This window comes from Phocoena sinus, chromosome 11 (genome assembly GCF_008692025.1).
Source record: "Phocoena sinus isolate mPhoSin1 chromosome 11, mPhoSin1.pri, whole genome shotgun sequence".
NCBI lineage: Eukaryota > Metazoa > Chordata > Mammalia > Artiodactyla > Phocoenidae > Phocoena > Phocoena sinus.
In genome coordinates this window covers 59,776,498-59,803,818 of record NC_045773.1, presented here as the reverse complement: position 1 = coordinate 59,803,818, position 27,321 = coordinate 59,776,498, and the positions used below count along the sequence as shown (strand labels likewise).

Genomic DNA, 27,321 nt, shown 5'->3' with positions numbered 1-27,321 from the left:
GACACTCTGCAAACTTGTTGAATGCTGCTTATGTTTTAAACCACAGATAGTTTCTTTTTCCATCTAGCCAGTTCTAAGATTGAGTTATGCAAATTACTTTGCTTACCTTTTCTCTATGGCAGATTCATTTTTTATTTACCCTCAGGTTGAGCGCGTAGCCCTGTTAGTGTTCCACCTTTATGTGGGGGCCTCCTGTTACATTCTTTTTGGCTTTTCTTTTCTTTCTTTCTTAGTGGCATATAAAAGAGCTTATCTTATAATTGACAGCATTTTATATTTGATTAAATATGGTATATTTCATTTATGAACGAGATCTTTATATCATACTTTGGTGGGAGCAAGGGAACAAGCTAAATACACGTTTCTAGGTATGTGTTCATTCTGAAATAGCTGTAACTTGACTGGAAGCTCAGATGCAGATCTTTATCAACTTGTGCCATTTTTTCCAACTTAGGCTGGCCGTCTGGATGAACAACTGCCCAAGCAGATTCCTTTCACCATCCTCTCAGGAGATCAAGGTTTTCTGGAGCTAGAGAATCAATTTAAGAAGACTCAGAGGCCAGCACATATACTCAACCCTCACCACTTAGAGGGAGATATGATGTGTGCCTTGTTAAATAGCATATCTGATACGACCAAAGGTATGCAGCTGTAGCCACAGTGCCAACTGCCCAAGAGGAAGAGACTTCACTTCACTTATTGATGAGAAACCAAATAAACTGCTCTCCACTAGTGCCCTGCTGCCTGCTCACTAAACCGCCACGCGCTCATGCTTCTATCGTATTTTTTCTCTTATCTCACTTTCACTTTGAGTGTATTAGAAGGAGAATGAATTCATAATATTTTAGAGACCATTTTTAATCTAATGAATAAAATTTATATTCATATATTTAAAATATATACTTATGGTTTGAAATATGCTAGTATAGTTTTGCAAAGCTCAGAATCCAGATCTTCATTTCATTTCTAAAATTCTAAATTTATCTTCAGTTTTTCAGAAAGCAAAGTGCTTATAGGAGAAATCAGAAAGCAATAAATGCTAATATGGCAATACCAAAAAATAAAAAAATAAAAATTTAAGAGGTTGACAGTGACAGAATGATGCCCTGAAAGATCTTTATTGCCTTGAAGGGCTAGGCATCCCTTGTCCTACACTCTTCTCTGCCTTTCTGAGATTGTTCAATGAAAGGGCATGCTGATGTCCAATTTCACTAACGAGTATTTAAGAAAGGATGTAATTCTAGGGATCCAGATAGGTTTTGGTTTTGGTTTTGGTTTTTGTAATTTCTGAAATGTGGGTAGGAGAGAATAAAAGAGTAATTTTTAAATATCCTAATAATTTGCAGCCATGAATATGGTTTGAAGGTATTGATGAATGACCTCAATGAAAAACTGACTGCTTTTTGGAATTTTTATTATATGCCTTTAAATTGTCCAAGTGTGCTCTCCTCCTAGCTATTTTCTTCTTTCTACATGTATAGAGCCACATTTTGATTGAAGATCTATTCTGAAGAACTTTGCTCTAACCACTCACTGCATTGGTTCAATTCACTTTGCAAAGTTAGGAACCATTAAGCTACTGGCACAATTGTGCTCTTTAGAGAAAAATCAGCTCTGTTTTGCATATTTAGGTCATGATTTAGTACTGAATTTTGTCTTCCTATTCTATAGTTTCTGTTTTCATTCACTTGCTTTTTCTGTCTGTGGCGGGTTTTTTTCTTTTCTTCCTTTTCTTAAAATTTTTAATTAATTTTTTTTATTGGAGTATAGTTGATTTACAATGTTGTGTTAGTTTCTGCTGTACAACAAAGTAAGTCAGTTATACATATACATATATCCACTCTTATTTATTTATTTATTATTTTTAAAATATTTATTTATTTGGCTTGTGGGGTCTTAGTTGCGACATGTGGGATCTTCATTGCAGCATACAGGCTTCTCTCTAGTTCTCTAGTTGCGGTGTGTGGGCTTCTCTCTAGTTGTGGCATGCGGGTTTTCTCTCTCTAGTTGTGGCCCATGGGCTCCAGGGCGCGTGGGCTCTGTAGTTTGTGGCACGTGGGCTCTCTCGTTGAGGTGCACAAGCTCAGTAGTTGTGGTGCGTGGGCTTAGTTGCCCCACGACGTGTAGAATCTTAGTTCCCTGACCAGGGATTGAACCTGCGTCCCCCACATTGGAAGGCAGATTCTTTACCATTGGACCACCGGGGAAGTCCCTATTCACTCTTTTTAGAATTCTGTTCCCATATAGGTCATTACAGAGTATTGAATGGAGTGTCTGTGGCTTTTTTTAACCTCTTTTTTCTCCCATTCTTTTACCATCCCTTTCCCGATCCTTAACAACATCTACTTAATATCTTGAAAAATATTTAAATTTTTACCTTTGCTATCTAGGCCCACCCCCTTTTCTTCCTCCTATGCTGCTGCCCTGGGGAGCATTTCTTTTGTAATTTAGAACATGAGACCTGTAATGGATTTGCCTTTCTTTCAACTTTATTTGGAATGAGAGCTACATATGAGTAGGTTTGCATGGGTATATTAGGGTTGGAGGTAAAGTATAGGTTATTGTTATATACCGATGTTCTTTTCTGAATGTCTCTTATGCTCTAGACTTTTTTTTTTTTGACATATACTTTAATTTCCTTTTTCACTCATCAGTGTCATAAACCACTCTCTATGTCAGAATATAGAATTCTCTAGGTATTTTTTTTTAATCATTCATTTGTAATCAGTGCCCATTTGAACTTACTGCCTTTGGGGACACATGTATACTTTATTCTGAATTTTTGTGAAATACAGAGACCATGCAGTGCATAAAGAAGGGCATGGTCTTTGATTCGAATACTGACTTCTGCTTCTTAGCTGTGCGATTTCAGGCAAGTTACTCAACTTTTTCTGAGTCTCACTTTTCATATCTATAAGGTTGTAAGAATTAGTGATACGTATAGTGTCTAGCATAGCATAGGAAAGAGCATAGGTGCTCAGTAAATAGCAGCTATTATTAATTATTACTACTGTAAAAAGGAAATATGGTTACTAGCCACTATATATTTTTTTAGTTTTTCTTTCCATTTTTTTCATTGTAGTAAAATATACATAAAATTTACCATCTTAACCATTTTGAAGTCTCCAGTTGAGTGGTATTAACTGCATTTACATTGTTGTGCAGCCATCGCCGCCATCCATCCCCAGAACTCTTTTCATCTTGCAAAACTGAAACTCCATACCCATTAAACAACAACTCCATGCTCCCCTTTCTCCAGCTCCTGGCAGCCACCATTCTGTTTCCTGTCTATGAATTTGACTACTCTAAGTGTGTCGTGTAAGTGAAATCATGCAGCCTTTGTGACTAGCTTATTTCACTGAGCAAAATATCCTCAGGTTTCATCCATGTTGTAGCCTATGTCAAAATGTCCTTCCTTTTTAAGGCTGAATAATACTCCATTGTATGTATATACCCCCTTTTGCTTATCCGTTTATCCATTGATGGACACTTGGGTTGCGTCCATGCTTCAGCTATTATGAATCATGCTGTTGTGAACATGGGGATACAGACATCTCTTCGAGATCCTCCTTTCAGTTCTTATGAGTATATACCCAGAAGTGGAATTGCTGGATCATATGGTAATTCTATTTCTAATTCATTCATTCATTCATTCATTTATGGCTGTGTCGGTCTTCGTTGCTGCTCAAGGGCTTTTTCTAATTGCGGTGAGTTGGGGCTACTCTTTGTTTTGGTGCATGGGCTTCTCATTGTGGTGGCTTTTCTTGCTGCGGCACATGGGCTCTAGGCGCGCAGGCTTCAGTAGTTGTGGCACGCAGGCTCAGTAGTTGTGGCTTGTGGGCTCTAGAGCGCAGGCTCAGTAGTTGTGGCGCATGGGCTTAGTTGCTCCATGGCATGTGGTATCTTCCCAGACCAGGGCTCGAACCCATGTTCCCTGCATTGGCAGGTGTATTCTTAACCACTGCGCCACCAGGGAAGTCCTTTTTCTAATTTTTTGAGAAATCTCCATACTAATTTTCCACATGGACTGTACCATTTTACATTCTCACCAGTAGTGCATAAGGGTTCCATTTTCTCTGCATCCTTGCCAACAATTGTTATTTTCTGATTTTTGTTTGTTTTTATAGTAGCCATCCTAATGGGTGTGAAGTGGTATCTCATTTTGTTTTTGATTTCCATTTCCCTAATGGTTAGTGACGTAGAGCATCTTTTCATGTGCTATAGCCACTACATTTTAAAAGTAATGAAAATTATTAAAATTAAGTGGCCAAAGAAGTGTAGTCTTTAAGTCACATATTTTATTTAGGTCTGGATTTAAAGATGCTTTTATAACTTTAAAATTTTAAAAAATATTATGCTGAATCACAGTATGTTCAGATTCAGTTTCAGACAAATTTTTTTCTTCATGGAATATTGAAAGGCATCAAACTGCCTGCTAATAAACTTTATAATAAGAAAAATCAAAGAACAGTGACTTTCTTGGGTAACTTTATTCCTTCACCTTTCCTAATAAATGGCTTTCTGAATAATAGAGTAACATTCTTTGTTAAGAAATGATATTTAATATGTATTGTGACTGAGAAACATCTCTCAGTGTCCACAAATACTGCAGTTCGTGTTGGGCCTGTAGTGTAGTTTTGGTTACCACAAGAATGCCAGGGTAACTCCTTTCATCTAGCTTAACCCAGTGTGCTATCTTCAGATCTGACAACCAGTTATTTTAAGGCAGTGTGGTTTGCGGGTAGGCGTCGATGGACCTTTTTGGGAATCTGAAAAAATCTTTCCAAACCTCTTTCCCCCAAATGGACATGTACAGTAAGTCCCCTACATATGAACCTTCAAGTTGCAAACTTTACAAACGTGCGTTCGCATGTCCAATCACGTAAGTTACTTCACATGTCTGGCGTACCTTGTCACATGCGTGCGTCCTCTACAAGTGGTTGTGTTTTTGTGTACTTTACTGTACATTACTATATAGAGTACAGTAGTACAGTATCTTTATTTCAAGCCCAGGATGTCCAGAAGCAAGCATAAAAGCAGCGGTGATGTAGCTGGTACTACTGTACTTTTCAAGGTACTGTATTGTAAGATTAAAAATGCTTTCTTTATTTTTTGTGTTTGTTTATGTATTATTTGTGTGAAAAGTATTATAAACCTATTACAGTACAGTATTATATAGCTGATTGTGTTAGTTGGGTACCTAAGTAATTTTGTTAGACTTATGAACGTGCTCTCGGAACGGAACTTGTTTGTATGTAGGGGACTTACTGTACATACAATATCACGTACAGCTTCAGGGATCTGTCGTTTCAAGGCTCCTAGTTACCAACCAGCCACCCCACAAACTCTCTTACAAGTAACACAGTGAGAAGTTCTCTCATGTTTTATAAGCATTGTGATGATTTTTCACGTTTTTAAAATCTCTGCCATAGCATAGACAAATGATACAAGCTTGAACCTCTTATTTCTTTATAACTTTTCAGAAATTTTCCATTATTAGGACCATAAAGTGGTTTTATTACTCCTGTGTAAACAGGAAGAATCTATTGAATAGTGTTGTCAGAATCAATGATCATATGGTATCTTATACTTTTTTTTTTTGCCAGATTTTCAGTTAATTGAAAGTTTTTTCAGGAGATACTTATTTCAGTAGAAATAGAGGTATTGGGAAGTTGCTGGCTCCATGTATGAATGTCAGTCATTTGGTCATAAGGTCTTATTATACCTTTGCTTGGTAGGGAGAGGACAGGTAAGTAGCGCTACTGCTGCTACTTTGTTCGATCTCTGACTTGGGTTAAATCAGTTACCCTCTCTAGCAAGGTGAGCCTTTATACTAAGTTTGAGATTTGAATGTGTCATGGTTTTTGCCCTTTAAACTCACTCTCCTTCTATGCATCAGGGTTCCAGCACCAACGTTTTGATTACAGCTATGATATATGTGTAAATCCCTGTAGAGATGTGTAAAAATACTAATCTGTCCTGAATTGACACCTTTGGGCCCCTTATCCTTCATCAGTTCTATTTTATATTGTACTCATTTTCACTTTTTAAAAATTTACCAAGATACATGGATCCGTTCTAGTGATCCTAGTCAGAGGAGCCAGGTAGACTTTTTCTTCTTTTATGCTTTTCACACTTTATTCACAAATATGTGTTCATTCTAACTCAAGCCTCATGTTTCAAAGATGCAGATATCACTTGTCATTTCAATTGTTGTTTTAAAGAAGTAAGAGGAACTAACCTTTATTAAGGACCTACTGTGTGCCAGCCACCATGCTAGCTGCCTTTTGTATTAGTAGTGTTTGAAGATGTTTAAACATGTTCAAAGAACTTCTGCGTGTTGTTTAATCCTCTTTTCAACGCTGTGAGTTAGGATATATTAGATCGCCCCCTTTCATAGATGAGGGAGCAGAGGCCCAGGAAGGTTAAAATAGCTGCCTGAGGCCACACAGCCATCACCTGTGAAGGCTGAGGCTTTCACTGACACAAAGCCCTGATTTTATTATGTAGAGAATCCATTGGTGCATTGTTCGCTCTTACCATGTCCTTGAGGAATGAAGATGAGATGCTCTGTTGCAGTCTAACGACAGTGCAGAATGTGTGTAGATGAAAATAACATTTAGGAAGATGCTTTTTTTTTTGTTTGTTTGTTTCCTAGAAGGTAAAAAGATTTGATTGTGGGTTTTGGGGGTTCTGGTACTTTAAAAAGTAAGCTGATTATGTGTCAAGCATAGCCAACTTATCATTGTAAGTTCCCTGGGATCTTTTGTCTTGTAAGTAAACCAAGAAGCCCCATTTTCTTTTCTTCAGACTGTAGAAATGCAGTCTCAGTGTGAGGGCAGGCTGAGTTAAAGGGACCACGCTAGCACCATTTTTATTTACCCCGTGACGCTGCTCCTGGCTTGTAGTATGCTCTTTGTAAAATAAAATAACTATGCTACTTGTTTTTACTGTCTTGACCATACATTTTAAGGTTTTGTTTGTTTATTTGCTTTTACTTTCCAGAGTGTTGTGTTATTGGACCTACTTCAACCACATTCTTGATGACTGAATTTCTGATTTGCCGTTTTCTACTATTTCATTAGTCACCGCCATTGCTTATATAAAAAAATTCTCTGGGCTCTTAAAGATCTGTTTATGTAATAGAACTTGCCTGTATCTTGTAGGTTAGTTCAAGAACATTGTTTGCTTTATGTAAACAGTTTTTAAAAACACAGTTTTGTGTATTCAGTTGTTTATAGTTCTTCAGTAATTAAACATCTTCCTTCCAGTTTTATGTAAAGTTTGAACTTTCCTAGAATATTTTTTCTTAGGTAATGCAAGGAGGGACTTGAGCATAGGCTGTTATGAATTAGTGAATTTAAATTGAAAACAGACTTTACTGTGCTTTGACATGATTTTTGTTGAATCTGAACACTGTCCTTGGGCTGTCTGGTTTATGGCCCTGGGACTTTGTTATGTCTGTTTGGTTTGTGTCTTCATTTTGGAATGAATGGGATGAAGGCATTAAGTATGGTTGGTACCAATTGTACAGGTTTTTAAAGCCATCTTAAAAATTGAACATACTAATTCACCCATGCTGTGAAAGTGTAGGTGATTGAAGCAGTGGCATGCCCTATATGAAATAGTTGTTGAACCTAATTCTAAGCATCTATCTGCCTGCTTGCTCAGCCTGTTGATGAGACTATATAGGTTGTTGCTTTGGGCACCATCCTAAAAATCTATATGATACAGTTAATTCTGTGCAAGGTACTGAAAAATAGGGAAGAAAATTCATGATTTTCTCTGTTCTACAGATGGGGCTGATTGAGGCAAACGAAACCTTAAAAAGTTTTTACAACCTAGTGTCAAGCTAAACCTTATGATTCAAACCTGCAGTTTTGCCTTAGGTCTTGGTTGCCATGATGAATTGTTTAGGCCAGTTACCACATGCTGTTTTTGACTGACCTTGACTTTGAATTGTAATAAAAGAAACCTTGGGTATTTTCTCTTTGTTCCTAATGTTTTAAGACTAAATTTTTTGTTCTTCAAATTGTAAATGTAATGTTTTATTTCACTAAAACACAGCTTGAAATATTTGAAGTAGTAAGTGTATATAACATATTGTAGAAAAAGCAATAGTTTTTTTTTGCTGGAATAGCAAAAGGTGACTCGTAATAAATTTTTGCAGCAAAGGAATATAAGAGAAATATAGTGGTTTTTATTTATAAACAATGATATATTGCTAAATTTTTAAATGTATATTTTTAGTTTTTATATATTTTCACAGATGTAGATATGTCCATGTGATTTGTATTGAATACACAATCAGGGTTATTTAAACCCTGATTCAGTCACTCTGATAGAAATTGATTTAAATGTAGTTAAGGTGGAAAGCCAAATACTGGGTCCCTGATGGTACCACGTTCATATTTTAAGTGACTTTTGTGATACCCGGTCAGTCATGTCATTATTTTAAAGCCTTAGGTCTCTCAGTAAGAATATAAGGCATCAAGTGAGTTTGTGCCATGCAGAGACACTGTTAATATAAATCTATGGTCTCTATAGAGATGAATGCATATGATTTTCAAAATACAGGAGAATTTTATCTGTCATCATTAAAAATCTTTTAAAGATGATTTCATGCAAATGAAACTTCGGAGTTTATTTGCTAGATCCAAATAAACATACTAGCTTTTTAAAATTTACAGTTTTTAAAAATATACTAGGATTTTATATTTCCTCAACATGCAAAAAGAACTTTTTCAAATAATTTTTTGAATATGGAGCCAAAATCAAATTGCCTATTTCATTCATTTTTATCTTTTTCTCAATTTAAGTAGTATTATTTGGTAAGCGTTAAAAAACACACAAATCTCTAAGGAAAGTTGTGTAATACTAATGGATTGTAATTAGTAAGCTTGGGTATGGGAGAAGTCATTGAAAGTCACATTGTCTTAGAATACATAAATTATGGCACAAAACTTTTTCAGAAGTACATTTGAATTTATTGATTCTTCTTTACAGAATGTGACAGTGATGATAACCTGGGTATGAAGAGTACTTCAATGGGAGAAGAATTCAGATCCACAGAAGGTAACCTAATCCCTTCCTGATTGTATCTGTATGTTTTTTTAAAATTTCTCCCTCTTTCACTTCATCCCTCCTACCACTGAGTATAAAAAAAAAAAATTCTCTCATTTAAAGGATAGTTTGCATTTCCTCGTGTAAGATGATTTAGGGGCTAAAACAGAAATCAGCCAGTCGACTGCCTGGTTTTGTAAATAAGGTTTTATTGGCGCTCAGCCACACTCTGTTGTGTAAGTATTGTCTGCGCTGTTGCTTTGATGTTGCAAGAGCAAGGGTGAGTAGTTGTGATACAAATGGTATAGATCCTCCCCCACCCCGCAACCAAGCCTAAAATAAATATTTTCTGACCCTTTGCAGAAAAAGTTGCTGCCCAGGGATAGGAGAAGATTTTGGTGTCCTAATTTTTATTTATTTTGAGTAGTATTAAGAATATTAAAGTTTTGGCAGTAGAAACTATGAAAGTAAGCACTTACATCTGAATATTAGTGGACTTTTAAATAAAATTAATTATGTTTCCCTCCTCTTAAAGGAAAAGGTATTTCCGTTCCATAGGTTTAAAGAGAACTTTTATATTACTTCACATCAAATCATTTACTTGCTGTACCACTATTTGGTTGTGACATAAGTCCATTTTAACTATGGTTTTTCCATAACAGACTGTGCTTTTAATAACCTGGGGGGAAGTGAAACAATAGATTTTGGAAAATACTTGAACCTCACTAAAGTAGTTGAAAACTTTTATATTGGCATCTTTGACATTCAAGGACGACAGTAGGAGTCATAGTATAGTTCCAATGTAGTATTTGTTGGTGGAGATTTGAGAGTGGAAATGTGTAATTAGAGAGGAAACGTAGCAAAACAAGCACACACAGATGGCCACCTGGTTTGTTTCTGTGCGTCTCCTTGCACTCTCCTAGAGTACAATTAGTCTGACTAGGAGCACACTGGATCTTTGTGCTATCTGGGGTTGGAAATTTGAGTGTGGCAGTGGAACTGATTCATCCATTCAGTGAAGTAGAAGACTGATCTTTCCCTCTTATAGTCAAAATTCACTGGTTAAACAAAGTTGGCAGTAAATCTACAGCCTAATTGGAAGCAAGTTTTCTGACCAACTTGTTTTCCCAACATGGTCTTGCAAGGTCTGGCTCAGTGCTTAGCAGCCACATAATGATGAGTTAAACAGGTGAAAGAACATTTTGTGAGTTTTAAAACAAAAGAACTGCCAGCTAAGTTGTTTATCAAGGCCATGAAAAGATAAACACCGTTGAGCATCTAAGTAGCTCAGACTTTGCAACCTTCATGTACTACCCATGACTAATCCCATGGAAAATGCCAAACAAAATTATAACTTTTAAATAACCACACTCGAGAAACCTCCACAGTTCTGTGGGCTCCTAGCTAACCCAGGAAATCTGAGATGTGTATAATGAATATGTACCAAAGATGTCTAGTGTTTTAATCTATGTAATACATTTTATGGTTGGGAGATTTTGAGAGTTTTTACATCTTTATCATGTCTTAGTTTGGAAAAAGGATTACCATTAATGTGGATTCAAAGGAAAAGATACTTCAAGACTTTTAACTAGTTGTTCTATTGAAGAAAGGATATAATGCTCTAATTTCAAGAAAAAATCAAAGTGGTGTTACGTGTGTGTTTTCTTTCATTTCCTGATGCTTTATGTAAAATGAGCGTGAGAAGCACATAGTGTTACACTGTAAGTTAGGGAATGGTGGCCTCCTCTGTACTTGCCTCTAATACCTTCCTTTGCCCCTTCTTTTCCCCCAACAAGAAACTAGCTCAAATATCATCTCTTAGGTTGAACCATATAGAATTACCAATTTTGTAGACAATTTTGTTTGATCAGTGCCTCTTAGATCTTCCATTTTTAGAGAGAGCTACCCACTACCACTCCTAGAATCCCTCCAATTTAAACATTTTTTTTGTTTGCATCTCTCATCCCCACCAGACTATGAGCTCCTCAAGGAGTAGGATCATGTTTCATTTATCTTTATTTCAACAACACCTAGCACAGTGTTTAGCACTAAATGATTGTTGAATGAATAAACTTATAACATATTAGAGCTACGAGGACCCATCTCCCTATAACTGAATAAAGGAAATTAAGACAGAGGCCATTTGGCTGGGAGAATATTGGGTGATTTTGTTGACCCTGCACCATGGGAGCAAAGTGATGTTCTAGTCTAGACCTAATAGCAAAACTCAAAAAAGTATAAGTAACTTCTCAAATCTCTTCTCATTCCTTCCCTTCCCAACACAACACTTTAAAAGCCTGACAAATGAGTGGCAAAAAGCAGGATCAATTTGCTTATGATATTTTTGCCTTGAGGAAAGGCAGTTTCTCTTGTCGCCCCGTCTCCGCCCACCATGATTTATCTCCAGTCTTCTGTCTCATTCTTTGTTGTTCTCTGTAGACCAGTATCAGATTGTAACTACCCAAGTCAATCATAAAGGTCCTATTTTATCTCAGCTCTGCTGCTTATAAGTTATATAATATTGTGCAAGTCCCTTAATTTCACTGTGTGTCAGTTTCCTCAGGAATACTAGTATACCTACCTTACTAGAGTAGCCTGGCACATGGTAAACAGTGCATGTATTCGTTGCTACTGTTGTTATTGTGATTTATTTATTTATTTATTTTTGGCCACACAGCTTGTAGGATCTTAGTTCCCCGACCAGGGATTGAACCTGTGCCTTTGGCAGTGAAAGAGCAGAGTCCTAACCACTAACAAGAGAATTCCCTATGATTTTGATCATTATCATTAGTCACTGTTACCTGCATGTAAGGTGTGCTCTGGAAGCATGCACACTTAACAGAGGTATTCTGACTCAAATCCTTGGAAAAGAAAGAAGACAGCATTATGTGGATGATTGCCAATGCAAAACAGTCTTTCTGTAAATGTCAGCAATTTGCCTTAGAGTTCCTTCAATTAGTAGCAGTCATCAATATAACTATTAATATTATAATGTAACATAAACAGTAAAACTCTATACTGTGGCCAGTTTAAAGAACAAAGAAAGGATAAGAGACTAGTGTGTTCAGTTTTTACTTCAATTGCTATGAAAAATCTAATACTTTGAAAACTGCTCTTAATCTTAACAACTTATGGCAGTCAGAATATTCTCCTTATTTTACATAAAAACTTAGTCTTCCAAACATTAAGTAATTTGTCTTCAGATTCACAGTCTCAAAATGATTGGAGCATGGTTCAATATAGGTCTTCTAACTCCTATTACTGGGTTCTTTCTTATTTTGTCATATTACCTCTCTTTCAAAGAGAGTGAAATTAAGGCAGAGAGAAAAGAGAATAAGAGAAACATAGACTTAGACATATAAAAGGAAAACAAGGACATATTTGCCATAAATGTTCTTTATTTCTTCATATAGGTTTGAGTCACTGTCTAATGTCCTTTCAGTTCAACCTGAAGGATTCCCTTAGCATTTCTTGCATGGCAGATCTGCTAGTAACAAACTCCTTTAGCTTTGTCTTGATTTCTTCTCCATTCTTTCTGGATATAGAATTCTTGCTTGACAGTTTTGTTTTTTGTTTTCCCTTTCAGCACTTTAAATATATCACTGCCTTCTGGTCTCCATGATTTCTGATGAGAAATAAGCTATTAGTGTTATTAAAAATTTTACATGTGATGAGCTGCTTCTCTCTTGCTGTTTCTGTTGATTTTGGCTTTTGACAATTTGACTGTAATTTGTCTCAGTGTGGATCTCTTTGAGTTTCTCCTGTTTGGAGTTTGTTGGGCTTCTTGGATGTGTAGATTCATATCTTTCATCAAATCTGGGACATTTAATTTGCTGATTCTTTTTTCTGTCTGCTTAATTATGTTAAACTCCTGTAATGAATTTTTCATTTTAGTTGTACTTTTCAGCTCCAGAATTTCTATTTGGTGGCCTTTCATAATTCCAATCTCTTTATGATATTCTCATTTTATTCATACATTGTTTTACTGGTTTCCTTTACTTCCTTGTCCATAGTTTACTCTAGCTCCTAGAACGTATGTAAGACAGTTGGTTTAAAGTCTTTGTTTAGTAAATTCAATTTCTTGGTGTCCTCAGGGATAATTTAACTCAATTTTTTTCACTTTGAATGGGCCATACTTTCCTGTTTCTTTGTATTATCTGTGTTTTTGTTGTTGTTGAAAATTGGATGTGCAAATATTATAATGTAGTACCTCTGGAAATCAGATTCTACCTCTTCCCCAGAGTTTGCTGTTTGTGATTGTCAAAGGCTGCAGTTGTCCGTTTGTTTAGTTACTTTTCCAAACCATTTTTGCAATAACTGTATTCCTTGTCACATCTGGTCATTGAAGTCTCTGTTCTTTTAAGCTTTTGTTCAATTAGTGTTTTAACAGAGATTTCCTTGAATACCAGTAGCTAAAACAAAACAAAAAACAACCTCTCTCTGGTTTTGCAGATTGGCTGTGTGCTAGGGCCCTTCAGCATTTAGCCAGGCTTGCACTGAGCCTACAGATCAGCCAGTGGTGAAGGCTTGGTGTCTTCTGAGGTATTTTCTGAGCATGCATCATGTCCTGGGTCCTAAATTCCCCAGTACACATAGGTGCTTTTGAATGCCCTGATTTCCCAAGGAAATTCTCTTCATGGCTTTTCCTCTCAGATATTAAGTGTTCTATTGTATGTCTCAACCATAATCTTTTACCCCAGGCTGTGGGCTTTATGTTTGTCTTACAGTGTTTCTGAGCAATGCAGCCTGCTTTTCTGCCCTGAGTGGGTTCTGAGTTTTGTAAAATAGAGATGAATGCCTTGTTTCAGTCCTTCAGGTAGCCCCCAGACAGATTAGAACAAACACAATAATTTGTGAGTTCTGCTCTGCTCTGTCTGGAACCAGGGACCAGGGTCCCACACTAGGAGTATGGGCTGCCATCTTCGAGACTGCTGCGGAGGCACGGCGAGGTGGTGAGGAAAGGGCAAGTGAAAATACCATGAGGTTTTCCTACTGCTTTTATTTGCCTTTTTCTTGATTCAGTGTTTGCTTGGTTGCTGTGAATATTTTCCAGACTTCTGACAAAGTCGTTTCTGACAGTTTCTGCTTGTGTTTCAGTATTTCTGTGGAAGGATGGGTGTTTAGAGCTGCCTACTCTGCCATTTTGTTGTATATTCACTCTAAGACCAATTTTATTTCTTCCTTAAATGTTTCAGAGAATTCACTGGTAAAACTATTTGGGCCTGGAGTTTTCTTTCTGGGGAGTCTTTTAATAATAAATTTACTGTGCTCACTTCGGCAGCACATATACTAAAATTGGAACAATACAGGAAAGATTAGCATGGCCCCTGAGCAAGGTAACATGGAAATTCGTGAAGCATTCCATATTTTTAAAACTCTTAGAGGAAGACATAGGCAGAACACTCTATGACATAAATCACAGCAAGATCTTTTTTGACCCAACTCCTAGAGTAATGGAAGTAAAATAAAAAATAAACAAATGAGACCTAATGAAACTTAACAGCTTTTGCACAGCAAAGGAAACCATAATCAAGATGAAAAGACAACCCTCAGAATGGGAGAAAATATTTGCAAATGAAGCAACCAACAAAGGATTAATCTCCAAAATATACACGCAACTCATGAAGCTCAATATCAAAAAATCAAACATCCCAATCCAAAAATGGGCGGAAGACCTAAATAGACATTTCTTCAAAGAAGACATACAGATTGCCCACAAACATGTGAAAATATGCTCAGCACCACTAATCATTAGAGAAATGCTAATTAAAACCACAATGAGGGACTTCCCTGGTGGTGCAATGGTTAAGAATCTGCCTCCCAATGCAGGGGACATGGGTTTGAGCCCTGGTCTGGGAAGATCCCATATGCTGCAGAGCAACTAAGCCTGTGCGCCACAACTACTGAGCCTGCGCTCTAAAGCCCGCAAGCCACAACTACTGAAGCCTGTGCGCCTAGAGTCCGTGCTCCACAAAAGAGAAGCCACCGCGATGAGAAGCCTGTGCACCGCAACAAAGAGTAGCCCCCGCTCGCTGCAACTAGAGAAAGCCTGCATGCAGCAACAAAGACCCAATGCAGCCAAAATAAAATAAATAAATTTATTTTTAAAAAATGCAATGAGGTGTCACCTCACCCCGGTCAGAATGGCCATCTTCAAAAAATCTACAAACAAGAAATGCTGGAGAAGGTGTGGAGAAAAGGGAACCCTCCTGCACTGTTGGTGGGAATGTGAATGGATACAGCCACTATGGAGAACAGTATGGAGGTTCCTTAAAAAACTAAAAGTAGAACTACCATATGACCCAGCAATCCCACTACTGGCATATACCCTGAGAAAACCATAATTCAAAAAGATACATGTACCACAGTGTTCATTGCAGTACTATTTACAGTAGCCAGGACATGGAAGCAACCTAAGTGTCCATTGACAGATGAATGGATAAAGAAGATGTGGCACATATACACAATGGACTATTACTCGGCGCTTAAAAGGAACAAAGTTGAGTTATTTGTAATGAGGTAGATGGACCTAGAGTCTGTCATACAGAGTGAAGTAAGTCAGAAAGAGAAAAACAAATACCATATGTTAAGACACATATATGGAATCTAAAAAAACAGTACTGATGAACCTAGTGGCAGGGCAGAAATAAAGACACAGACATAAAGAACGGACTTGAGGACACAGGGTGGGAAGGGGAAGCTGGGACGAAGTGAGAGAGTAGCGTTGACATATATACACTACCAAATGTAAAATGGATGGCTAGTGGGAAGCTGCTGCATAGCACAGGGAGATCAGCTCAATGCTTTGTGACGACCTAGAGAGGTGGGATAGGGAGGGTGGGAGGGAGGCTCAAGAGGGAGGGGATATGGGGATATATGTATATGTATAGCTGATTCACTTTGTTGTACAGTAGAAACTAACACAACATTGTAAAGCAATTATACTCCAAATAAATATATTAAATAAATAAATATTTTTAAAAATAATTACTTTCTTTAATATATTTATAGGTAGATTTTGTTTAATCTTGTGTTAGTGTTCGAGAATAGTGTTTTTCAAGAAATTTGTCCATTTTACCTAGATTGTCAAATGTACCAATGTAAAGTTCATAATAATATTCCTTTATTACATATTTTTTTATTTCTGTAGGATCTCTGGTGATATCTTCTCATTTTGTCCTGATATTGGTAATTTTTGTTTTCTCTCTTTCTTGATCACTAACTAGAAGTTTATCAGTTTATTTAGTCTTTTCAAGGAATGAACTGTTTTTAGTTGGTAATTTCTCTCTTTTTGGTCTGCTTTCCATTTCACTGATTTCTGCTCTTTATTATTTCCTTTCTTCTACTTTGGGTTTAATTTTCTCATCTTTTATAGCTTTTTAATGTGACACTTAGATTGTTGACCTAAATTTTTTCTTGTTTTCTAATGTAAACATTTAAAGGTGTTTATTTCCCTCTAAGCCAGGGTGAACAAGCTTTTCCTGTAAAATACCAGATAGTAAACATTTTAGGCTTTGTGGTGTCTGTTACAGTTACTCAGCTCTGCTATTATAGCATCAAAACAGCCCTAAACAATACATAAATGAGTGTGGATGTATCCAATAAAACTTTATTTACAAAAATTGCTGGTGGACTGGATTTGGCCCACAGACTGTAGTTTGTCAGTTCTCTATTATTGCTGTGTTCCACACCTTTTCATATTGTATTTTTGCTATCAGTTTAAAATATTTTCTGATTTTCCTTATATTTTCTCCCTTGATCTCTTGGCTCTTTAGAAGTATATTGTTTAATTTCCAAATATTTGAATGTCTTATTATTCATTCCTAATTTAATTTTGTTGTGGTAAGAGAGTATACCCTGTGAAATTTAAATCTTTTGAAATTTACTGAGACTTTTATGGCCCAACATGTGGGTTGTCTTGATGAACATTCCATACGCACTTGAAAAGAATGTATTTTCTGTGTTTACTAAGTAAAGTATTTTATACATGTCAATTAGGTCAAGGTGGTTGATAATATCAGATCTACTGTGATTTTTTTTTAATCTAGTTGATCTCTCAGTTACTACAGTAGGAACAGTGAACTTCATCAATGATTGTAGATTTATTTTTTCTCTTCTGTCATTTTATATTTTTGTATTTTCAAGTTCTGTTTTTAGTTGCATATACATTTCTTATGTGTCTTCCTAATGAAATGACCTGTTTTTCATTATGAAATGTTCTTTATCTCTGGTAATACCTTTTATCATGAAATCTTCTTTTCTGATATTAATATAGCTACTCAAGCTTTCTTATGCTTAATTTTTCACGGTATATATATTTTCCATCCTTTTACTTTCAATCTATTTATATCTTTATTTTGAAACTACATCTCTTATAGACACCGTAAAGTTCAATCTTACTTTTTGATTTACTCTAACAGCCTCTACTTTTTAATAGTTGTTTAGTCCCTTAACATCTAATGTAATTTCTCACATGGTTGGATTCCTCTCTGCCATTTTATTTTCTTTTTGTTCCCTCTTTTACCTCTTAGTTCCCCCTTTCTTGCCTTCTTTTGGATTATTATAATATCTATATTTTACTCCATTATATTTATTTAATGTTTACTATTTTAATATACCTATTGATGTTTTAGCTCTTTTCTTTAATTTTTATGGTTGCTCTAAAATATATATATATATTTTTGCTTTTGTTATAAATTCTACAAGAAAATGTTATTTTTTGCTTTAAACAGTGCTGTGAGTTTTAAAGAAAGAGAAGAAGAAATATATATTCTTTTATATTTACCCACATAGTCACCATTTCAAATGACCTTCATTCTTTCCAGTAGATTACAGTTTCCATCCGATGTCATTTTTCTTCAGCCTAAATAACTTCCTTTCTATTTTATACAATGCAGTTTTGCTAGTGTTGAATATTCTGTTTTCATCTATATAAAAATATCTTTATTTTCCCTTTAATTTTGAAGGATATTTTCTCTGGCTTTAGAATTCTGGTTGACTAGTATTTTTTCCCTTCAGCACTTTAAAGATGTTACTCCATTGTCTTATCCTGTGGCCTCCATTGTTTGTCATGACAAGTGACTATAATTTGTATTATTGTTCCCTAATATGTAAAGTATCATTTTTTTTTCTCTTGTTGCTCTTAATATTTCCTCTTTGTCCTTGATTTTAGCAGTTTTTGATAATGCCCCTAGATGTGGTTGTCTTTGTAGCCTACTTGGAGTTTTCTTAGCTTCTTGTATCTGTAAGTTTATAGGTTCTCGCAATTATTTCTTCATAATTTTTTGCCCCACTCTCTGTCTCTCTTCTTTTCTTTTGGAACTCCAGTTATACATATGTTAGCTTAAATTTATCCACAGGTTTGTGCATTTTCTTCTAGTTTTTTTTCTCTCTGTTCTTCATATTTGATCATTTCTATTGTTCAGACTTAAAGTTTATTGTTCAACCTTCTAACATCTCCAGTATTAAGCTGACCTAGTAAATTTTCCATTTCAAATATTTTATTTCTCAGTTCTAGAATTTCCACTTAGGTTTTTTTTTTTGTAATAGTTTTCATTTCTCTGTTGAGATTTCCTATCCACTCAACCTTAAATCCTTGAAAGTATTTATAACTTTTCTAAAATCCCTTTTCTGCTAATTCCAATGGCTTGATTATCTTGGGGGTTAGTTTCTTTTGACTGCTCTTCCTCATGAACTGTGGGTCACATTTCTTGTTTCTTTGCAAGTCAAGTGATTTTTTTTTTTTGAATAAGCTAATACATGGGAAAGCTCTCTCTCTCTCTTTTTTAAAAATATTTATTTATTTAATTGGTTGTGTCAGGTCTTAGTTGCACAGGCAGGTTCCTTAGTTGCGGCATGCATGTGGGATCTAGTTCCCGGACCAGGGCTCGAACCTGGGCGCCCTGCATTGGGAACACGGAGTCTTAACCACTGCACCACCAGGGAAGTCCCACAAGTCAAGTGATTTTTGATGTATACTGGATGTTTGTGGATGTAAGTTATAGATTTTCTGAATTCTGTTAACTTTACCTGAGGAACATTAGTTGTTTTTTTCCCCTTGTGGGTAGTTAACGTTCTAGACTCAAACTCCAAACTCTGCCTCCTCCACAGCAGGCGATGCTACAATTGCCTGCTTCTTATAGCTTTCCAACTGTTGCTTTTCACGGAGAATCTTGGCTCCTCTCCTGGGTAAGCACACAGAAGTCAACCAAGGATTTGTAGGATCCTCTTCTGTTACTTTCTCACTTCTGCTGGGAGCTCTTCTTTCTCTCGTCCTACCCACCCTTCCCCCGTTCCCCCCCCACCTCCTGCCGCCAACTCCACTTTCCAGCTTCTCTGTCAGACTCAGACTCTGTCTTTGACTCCTCAAGGCCACAAAGAGGTTGGCTTTCTGGGTGAAGTTCTGCCATTTTGTTTCACAAGGATTGAGGCATGCTCTAAGGCAAAATATAAACCAAAACAAAACCATAAAGCTGCAAATTTAACTCCATGCAATTCACTTCTTTTAGTGATCAACTTTTGTCCTGTTTGTACCTGATTTTTGTTGCTCTTCAGTGCCTTAAAATACTTTATAATTGTTATCTATGGAAGAGTTAATCCAATATAAGCTACTTCACTATTATTAGAAGTGGAACCATTTACAAATTGGTTTTGTTTTTATCCAGTCTTTTAACTGGCAAGTTTAATCCATATAAGTTCATTGCAGATATTAATATTTTTGTATTTACTCTTGCTATTTCATTCTTAGCTTCCTCTTTTTGCTTCTTCAAATTGTTTTATAAGCTATGTATGGGTTGGCCCCAAAATTCGTGTTTCTATTCTTTTTGTGGTCACCTTGGCATTTTACCACATTTTTTATATATAACTTAAAGACTAAAGTACAGGTACATGTTGTCTACCTCTATGCAATATAAAAGGACTCTGGAACACTTCAACTCTGATCCTTTCCCCCAACTTATATGCTGCTATTCTCCAGAATTTTGGTTCTCTGTGTGTGTATATGTGTATGTAATGCACACAAAAATTGTACAAACATCTCACAAAGCAGGTGACCATCTTTCAGGTTAAGAAAAACAATATTGCCAGTGTATTGATTTCCTAGGGCTCCTCAACTAAGTACTACGAACTAGGTGGCTTAAAACAACAAATTGTCTGACAGTTCTAAAGTTTAGACATCTAAGGTCAAGCTGTTGGTAGGGTCGTTGTCCCACACACAGCTTCTGGTTGTTAATGGCAATTGTAGGCATTCCTTGGCTTTTAGATGCATCCATCCCTCTAATCTCTGCCTCCATCATCATGGAGCCATCTTCTACCTATGAGTCTATCTTCACATAGCATTTTCTTCCAATAAGGACACCAGTCGTATTGAATTAGGGCTCACCCTAGCGACCTCATCTTAACTTGTTTACACCCACAAAGACCCTATTTCCAAATTAGATCACATTCATAGGTACCAGGGGTAAGGACATACCTTTTTTTGGGGGTGGGGCACAATTCAACTCAAAACAACTAGTACCCTAGAAGCATCCCCCTCATTTAATTTTAATTAATTAAAATACAAATAGCCACATATAGTTAGTGGCCATCATACTGGACAGCACAGGCATAGTCTATATTCTTTTGGGTCTGGATGCCTTCAGTCAACATTGTTTTACAGATTCACCTGATTGTTAGCATATAGCTTTGGTTTGTTCATTTTCAATACCTCTATAATAATTTTACACATATATCACAACTCATGTATTATTTATAGACATTTGGTTGGCTGTTACAAGTAATTCCCACACTTCTGGGAATGTATACTGCGGCGGGGACTTGCTGACATTCAGCTTTAGTAGGTTATGCCAAGTTTTTGTCCAAAGTGGTTGTTCCAATTTCCTTCCAGTACTGAATGTGAGTTCCCGCTGATCTACTGATACATCTTCACTAATCATTGAATTATTGGTCTCTTTAATTTTAGCTAGTGATGGTCATTTCTTTGTGGTTTGAGTTTACATTTTTCTGATGAGTAATGTTTATTGACCATCCTCACATCTTTTGCCAGTGCCTTTCCAGATTTCTTGACAGTTTTCTTTTGGATGATCTTTTTTTTTTTAATTAATTAATTTATTTTTTGGCTGTGTTGTGTCTTCGTGCAGGCTTTCTCTAGTTGTGGCGAGCGGGGGCTAGTCTTTGTTGCAGTGCACAGGCTTCTCATTGCGGTGGCTTCTCTTGTTGATGAGCACAGGCTCTAGAGCACAGGCTCAGGAGTTGTGGCGCATGGGCTTAGTTGCTCTGCGGCATGTGGGATCTTCCCGGATCAAGGCTCGAATTCGTGTCCCCTGCATTGGCAGGCGGATTCTTAACCACTACGCCACCAGGGAAGCCCTGGATGATCTTTTTATTGACTTTTCTGGGTTGAAAATCTTTTAGTTCTCTCTGGATACAAGCAAGATCCATGTATTGCAAATATTTTCTCTCACTCAATGTCTTGTCTTTTTACTCACTTATTGGTGCTTTTGGTGGAGAAAAGTAATTTTAATACATTCCAAAGTACGATTCTTTTTCATAATGTTTTTTGAATCCTATTTAATAAATCTTTCCCTTCACTAAGGTCATGAAGTTATTCCCATGTATTGTCTTCTAGAAGCTTTGTTGTTTTGCCTTTCACAATTATATAGTTAAATATACAGTAAATCTGAAATGTGTTTTTGTATATTCCATAAGGTAGAGGTAAATTTTAAGTTTTTTTCCATATGGCCTACTAGTTGACCATTTGTTAAGAATATCATCTTTCCCCACCTTTCTGCATCACCACCTTTGTTATCAATCTACTTTCCATATATGCATGAGTCTGTTTCTGAGTTGTCTATGCTGTTCCTTTGGTGTGTTCATCTGTTCTTACACTGGTACCACACTTTTTTTTTTTTGCGGTACGCGGGCCTCTCACTGTTGTGGCCTCTTCCGTTGCGGAGCAACAGGCTCCGGACGCGCAGGCTCAGCAGCCATGGCTCACGGGCCTAGCCACTCCGCGGCATGTGGGATCTTCCCAGACCGGGGCATGAACCCGTGACCCCTGCATCAGCAGGCGGACTCTCAACCACTGCGCCACCAGGGAAGCCCCCCACACTCTTAATTACTGTAACTTTGTAATAAGTTTTCATAAAAATAAATCTTGTCACCCTTTTCTTCTTTGCTAAGAGCATCTTGGCTTTTCTGTGCATTTCTTCATCCCTTTGAATTCATCTTAGGACAACTCACTGACCCAGAATCTAGCTTTAACTTAATGCAGTGTAGAGTAGCTTGTAGTGTTTTAAATTGCCAACTACATAACACTAGTGCCCCAGCTCAGAGGAAGGTGCGGCTGTATCTTAGAAGAATTACTGGTGTCTGTGAACCAAGTAGGCTCTGGGAGACCGTGGACTGGACAGGATGAGATAAATCTGGTGTGAGAAGCTACTGAAGGCCAAGAAACGGACACCTAGTTCCACCCTCTTGGACCTTAGTAGCATCATTCTTGGGAAATGGAGAAAAAGACCTGTGAACACAAGAATGTCAGTCTTGTTCACTGTTGTATTCTGTGCCTGGTATACAGTGGGCATTCAATAAATATTTGTTCAGTGAGTGCATATGTGTATATGCTTCTCAGAGGACATTATATAGCCATGAGTTTGACTCTTTGCTTAGATACTAGAAAGCTTAAAACTAAAATTTTAATAGCCTTTGAGATTTTGCCATTTCATGGTTTTGGCTTTCTATTTCTGCTTTAAGTCTTATATGCATTACCTCAAATCTTTTTGGAAATACATACTCATTTTCCACGTTGAGTCTGGTGATTACCTGTTAGTGATTCTAGAAGTTTGTTGAGTTTCTACATCCCTAAATGGAAATTACTTACAAGTTTCTTAGCATAATTAAGCTCAGATATATTATAATTCAGTTTGAGATTATATCCAGATTCTCATATTTCAAAATAGTCATATTTTATGATGAAGAAACTGCCAAGTTACCCTCCGTTTCTCCAGTTTGTATTTCCTTTCCTTACTGAAAATACAGATGTAGTTGATGAGACTTACATAAAGCACATCTTTATTAGTTTTCTGCTCTAAATATCAAAATTCTATGTTTTTTAATGCAGATGTGGAATTAGAAGAAGCGATTAGAAGAAGTCTTGAGGAAATGTAATTAAAGATATTACCACACAGCATCAAGTGGCCTTGAAGAGACTCAGGATAATAAATTCTTGAGTTTGTTTTCTAAAGGAGATCAGAAATCTGCTAGTACAAATGTACTTGAAAACTTTTTTTTGCTTTCATATGTTCAAAATCTGATATTGCTTTGTATTTTTGTGCTATTTTGCAAAAATGTGTAGAGGAATAGAATACATGGTAATGCAAATACAAATCATGAATTCTAATATAGGTATCATGTTTCCCAGTTAGCTTTGAATTCATGTATTTAGGTTACAAGAATTAAAAATTAGAAAAGCCCTTGACTATTGTTTATATGTTTCCCAAATAGAATTGGTTCTTTAATTTTTTTTTTTTTTTTTTTTTTTTTTTTGCGGTATGCAGGCCTCTCACTGTTGTGGCCTCTCCCGTTGTGGAGCACAGGCTCCGGACGCGCAGGCTCAGCGGCCATGGCTCACGGGCCCAGCCGCTCCGCGGCATGTGGGATCTTCCCGGACTGGGGCACGAACCCGTGTCCCCTGCATCGGCAGGGCGGACTCTCAACCACTGCGCCACCAGGGAAGCCCCCTGGTTCTTTAATTTATTTGTACAGTACAGATGATTCTAGTTTATTTTTTTAGGAGTGAAAATGAATATAAATAAAGCTGTCATAGCTCACTTTTTCTGTAAATTCTGCTTCTCATGTGGCACTAATATATATACCTTTGAGATCTTTGATTATTGGGAGAGAAGTAATGGAAACTGATCATGGAAAGACATGAAAAAATTTATCAGCATGTTCTTTGTGGTTTCACTCATATGTATATCCCTGCTTTAATTAGAGCTGCATATTGCTGGAATAAAAAAAATTTTCTTTGAAAATAGTGAAAAGAAACTTTTGCCATTCCTTTTACCTGCTTAGACTTTTTTTTTTTTTTGCGGTACACGGGCCCCTCACTGTTGTGGCCTCTCCCATTGCGAGCACAGGCTCCGGATGCGCAGGCTCAGCGGCCCATGGCTCACAGGCCCAGCCGCTCTTGCGGCATGTGGAGTCTTCCCGAACCGGGGCAACAAACCCGTGTCCCCTGCATCGGCAGGCGGACTCTCAACCACTGCGCCACCAGCAAAGCCCCTGCTTAGACTTTTATGTGACTTGTATTATCTACTGTTTAAAGGGAATGAGTGTAAAAAATATTTGCATAGAATTAGGCATATTTTTAATAATATTCTTTTATATATATTTGTGTAAACATAGTATTCTTCAGAAAATAACGTTGAAAGTTCTACTCAGGAGTAATCTTCCTTAACCCTTTAAAATTTTTATTTCATATTTTCATTTTAGTTATTCATTAAAATGTTAGTTTCCTACTGTTGGTATTAAATATTTAACTTTTAAATGTTGAGGCCACATTGTGAATAATAAAAAACGTTACCTAATTAGGAGACTAAGAAAGGGTTTGTCGTACAATCTTTGTGTATATGCTTCAAGTTATTTGACCCAGAAATGTCATCCCTAAAAATTTCGAGTAGTAATTACTTACCAAACTTAAAATTTTCTGTAAATATAAATTTTTCTTTAAGACAGAAAAAAAATATATCATGGCTAGAACTTTGATCTTTCTCTGCAACTAGATAGTTTAGTGTGAAATAGTATTACTGGGTTTTTTTATTATTATTATAAAGTCTTTTCAATCCACATTGGAAACCAATTTGTGTTTTTATTTCTTAAGCTGTCAGTTCTGTCCTACCTGCTTGCATTTTTTTTTTTAAGTACACATCATAGCTTGAGAATGTACTAGTCATTTTTCCAAAGTGACCACATTGTATTTTTAATTTGCTTGTTAGAGTAGTTAAGGCTTTGGGTGGCAGTCATGGAGCCGGACCTTAAAGACATCTGCAGGAGCTTGCTCAGTAGTGAGGAGCAGAAAGAGTGTTCCAGAAAGAAGAGTGGTCCAGCAGATGTAGGGGGAGGTGCCACACACAGGTGGGATTGCAGCCTGTGTTCTATTAGGACGCTTGTGTGGTGTCTGTGGTCAAGAGTAACTGAGGCTTTTCATATGACAGGAAAGGGATAATTCATCATGATCCTTTAAATAAGGTAACTGGGTTGTTTAATGTTTTAATTAATAATTGTCACTGATTCTATTTCTACTTAATAAGCAATTAAAAATTACTTTTAAATTACTTCATAAGTTGAAGTTAAGTTAGACACAAGGAGGAGAGGTAGTCTGGATGTTACAGAAAGTTTTGGGGAATATTATCAAGAGTAAATGTTTCTAACATGGACAATGATGCTTACCTGTTTGTTTTTATTCATTTTTTATTTTATTGTGATTTTTTTCTTGTAAAAAGTTTTTATTGTGATTCCTTATTTTTATACCTGAATAACAACTTTTGTCAAAGCAATGATGGATAACATATGTTTATTTTAAAAAGGATATGTAGATAATGTACTGGTAGTATGTGGTTGGTGGTATCATTGATTGTCTTAAATAAAAATATCTCGGTTAAGAAGCTTTTTTTTTTTCTTTCTGGATGCTTGGTATCCTACCAGACCAACCCTTTCTCCTACTCCTTGTCCCCCTGACGATCTGGCCCTCCACTCTGGCATCTCCCAAGAACAAGGTACAGGGACTGTTCTGGACACCCTTGGGCAAGTGCAGCTGGGAGACTCAATCGGCTGGGCCTCAATTTAAAGACTTTTTTTTCCATCATTTTTTACTTTTAAATTTCTTTGAAACAATTCATTTATTCATTCACTCACAAAGTATTTATTGAGTACTTACCGTATGTCAGCGCGGCTGTTCTAAGCACTTGAGATACACCAGTGAGCGAAACAAAGCCTACACTCCTCTCTGGAGCACAGCTGGGGGAGAGGTGACCAGAGAGGAAGGAAAACAGGGAAGGGGAAGATAGTATGGGGGTGGGGCAGGGCAGGAGTGCTTGCTATTTGTAATAGGGAGGTCAAGGTCCTTCTGGTGAACTTGAGCAAAGACCTGAAGGCCAGGGAGTGAGCCAAGCAAATGTGTATGGGGAGGAGCTGTAGGTGGAGGTGAAAAGTCTGGAAGTGAGCTTGATACATCCATGGAAAAGCAAGAAGGCTAGCATAGGCGAGTGAGCGGGATGAGCTCAGAGAGCAACAGGAGATGAAGTCCTCTGAGGCCTCTTCTGAAGACCTTGGCTTTTACCCATTTCACAAACGAGGGGCCGCTGAAGGTTTCTGAGAAGTGGTGTGATGCGCCTTATTTAGAAGGATGACTGTAGCTGCTGTGCTAAGCATAGACATGAGAGCAGAAGCAGGAAGACTAGGTAGGAGGGTATCACGGTGATGCAGGAGAGAAGTGATGCTGGCCGAGACCTGAGTAGGGGAGTGGGGACAGGCAAGTGGGAGTAGGCCTGGGTGTTCTCTGAAGGTGGAGCCCACTGGGTCTAGGGCGTGAGAGAAAGTCCAGCACGTTTCCAAAGCTACGTGATAGACTTTCAGACCATTCACAAAATGTCTAAAGATTCCAGGTGTCATGATAGGACAAAACATTTAATGAGGTCAGATAATCTACAGCAACAGTTTATTAGTATTTAGAGTTCAGAGGAATTGGGATCCAGCCTTAAAGGCCTCATCTCTGTTCAATTATTTCAATGGCTTTGATCTCAGATTAAAGGTTGTGATGCAGCTTTAAACTGTTATTATCTCCATTTCAGGTGTCCTGTACATTCTCATCCTTAGAGGCAGAGAGCTATAATGAGATGGGAGCAAAGCGCAAGTATTTAAGTCGATACATCTTTGTACTCCCAGCCCCATTCCACTCACTGACCTTTATAATGTCTGACCAAGTGGTCTACTGCGTCTTTTCATAACTGGAGACTTAAATAAGTGGGGTGTGAAATGGCCTTAAATAATAATTATTTCACTCAAATTCCAACCAATAACTTTTTTAAAACGTGTGGGTGCTTTACCAAAATTCCTTTCTTAATCATCTTTTCTTTTGGTACTTAATTTTATTTATTTTGGCCGCCGCCGGTCTTAGTTGCGGCAGGTGGGAATCTTTCTTGCAGCACGCGGACTCTTAGTTGCGGCATGCATGGGGATCTAGTTACCCCACCAGGCGTCAAA

The 27,321-nt window shown here is 37.1% G+C and overlaps 1 protein-coding gene and 1 non-coding gene across 2 annotated transcripts in view; both read left to right on the top strand.

Moving 5' to 3' along the window:
- ZNF451 (zinc finger protein 451) overlaps positions 1-23,578 on the top strand; it is a 92,568-nt gene extending 68,990 nt beyond the window's left edge. Inside the window, exons 13-15 of the mRNA XM_032647683.1 lie at positions 455-641; positions 9,007-9,075; positions 23,180-23,578. Coding sequence (XP_032503574.1) covers positions 455-641; positions 9,007-9,075; positions 23,180-23,226 — 303 coding nt within the window. The 3' untranslated portion in view covers positions 23,227-23,578. The remainder of the gene's footprint in view (positions 1-454; positions 642-9,006; positions 9,076-23,179) is intronic.
- On the top strand, positions 14,329-14,434 carry LOC116763015. The gene has a single exon (XR_004352430.1). It is a non-coding gene; the product is annotated as a U6 spliceosomal RNA (small nuclear RNA).
- Positions 23,579-27,321: the final 3,743 nt, after the last annotated feature.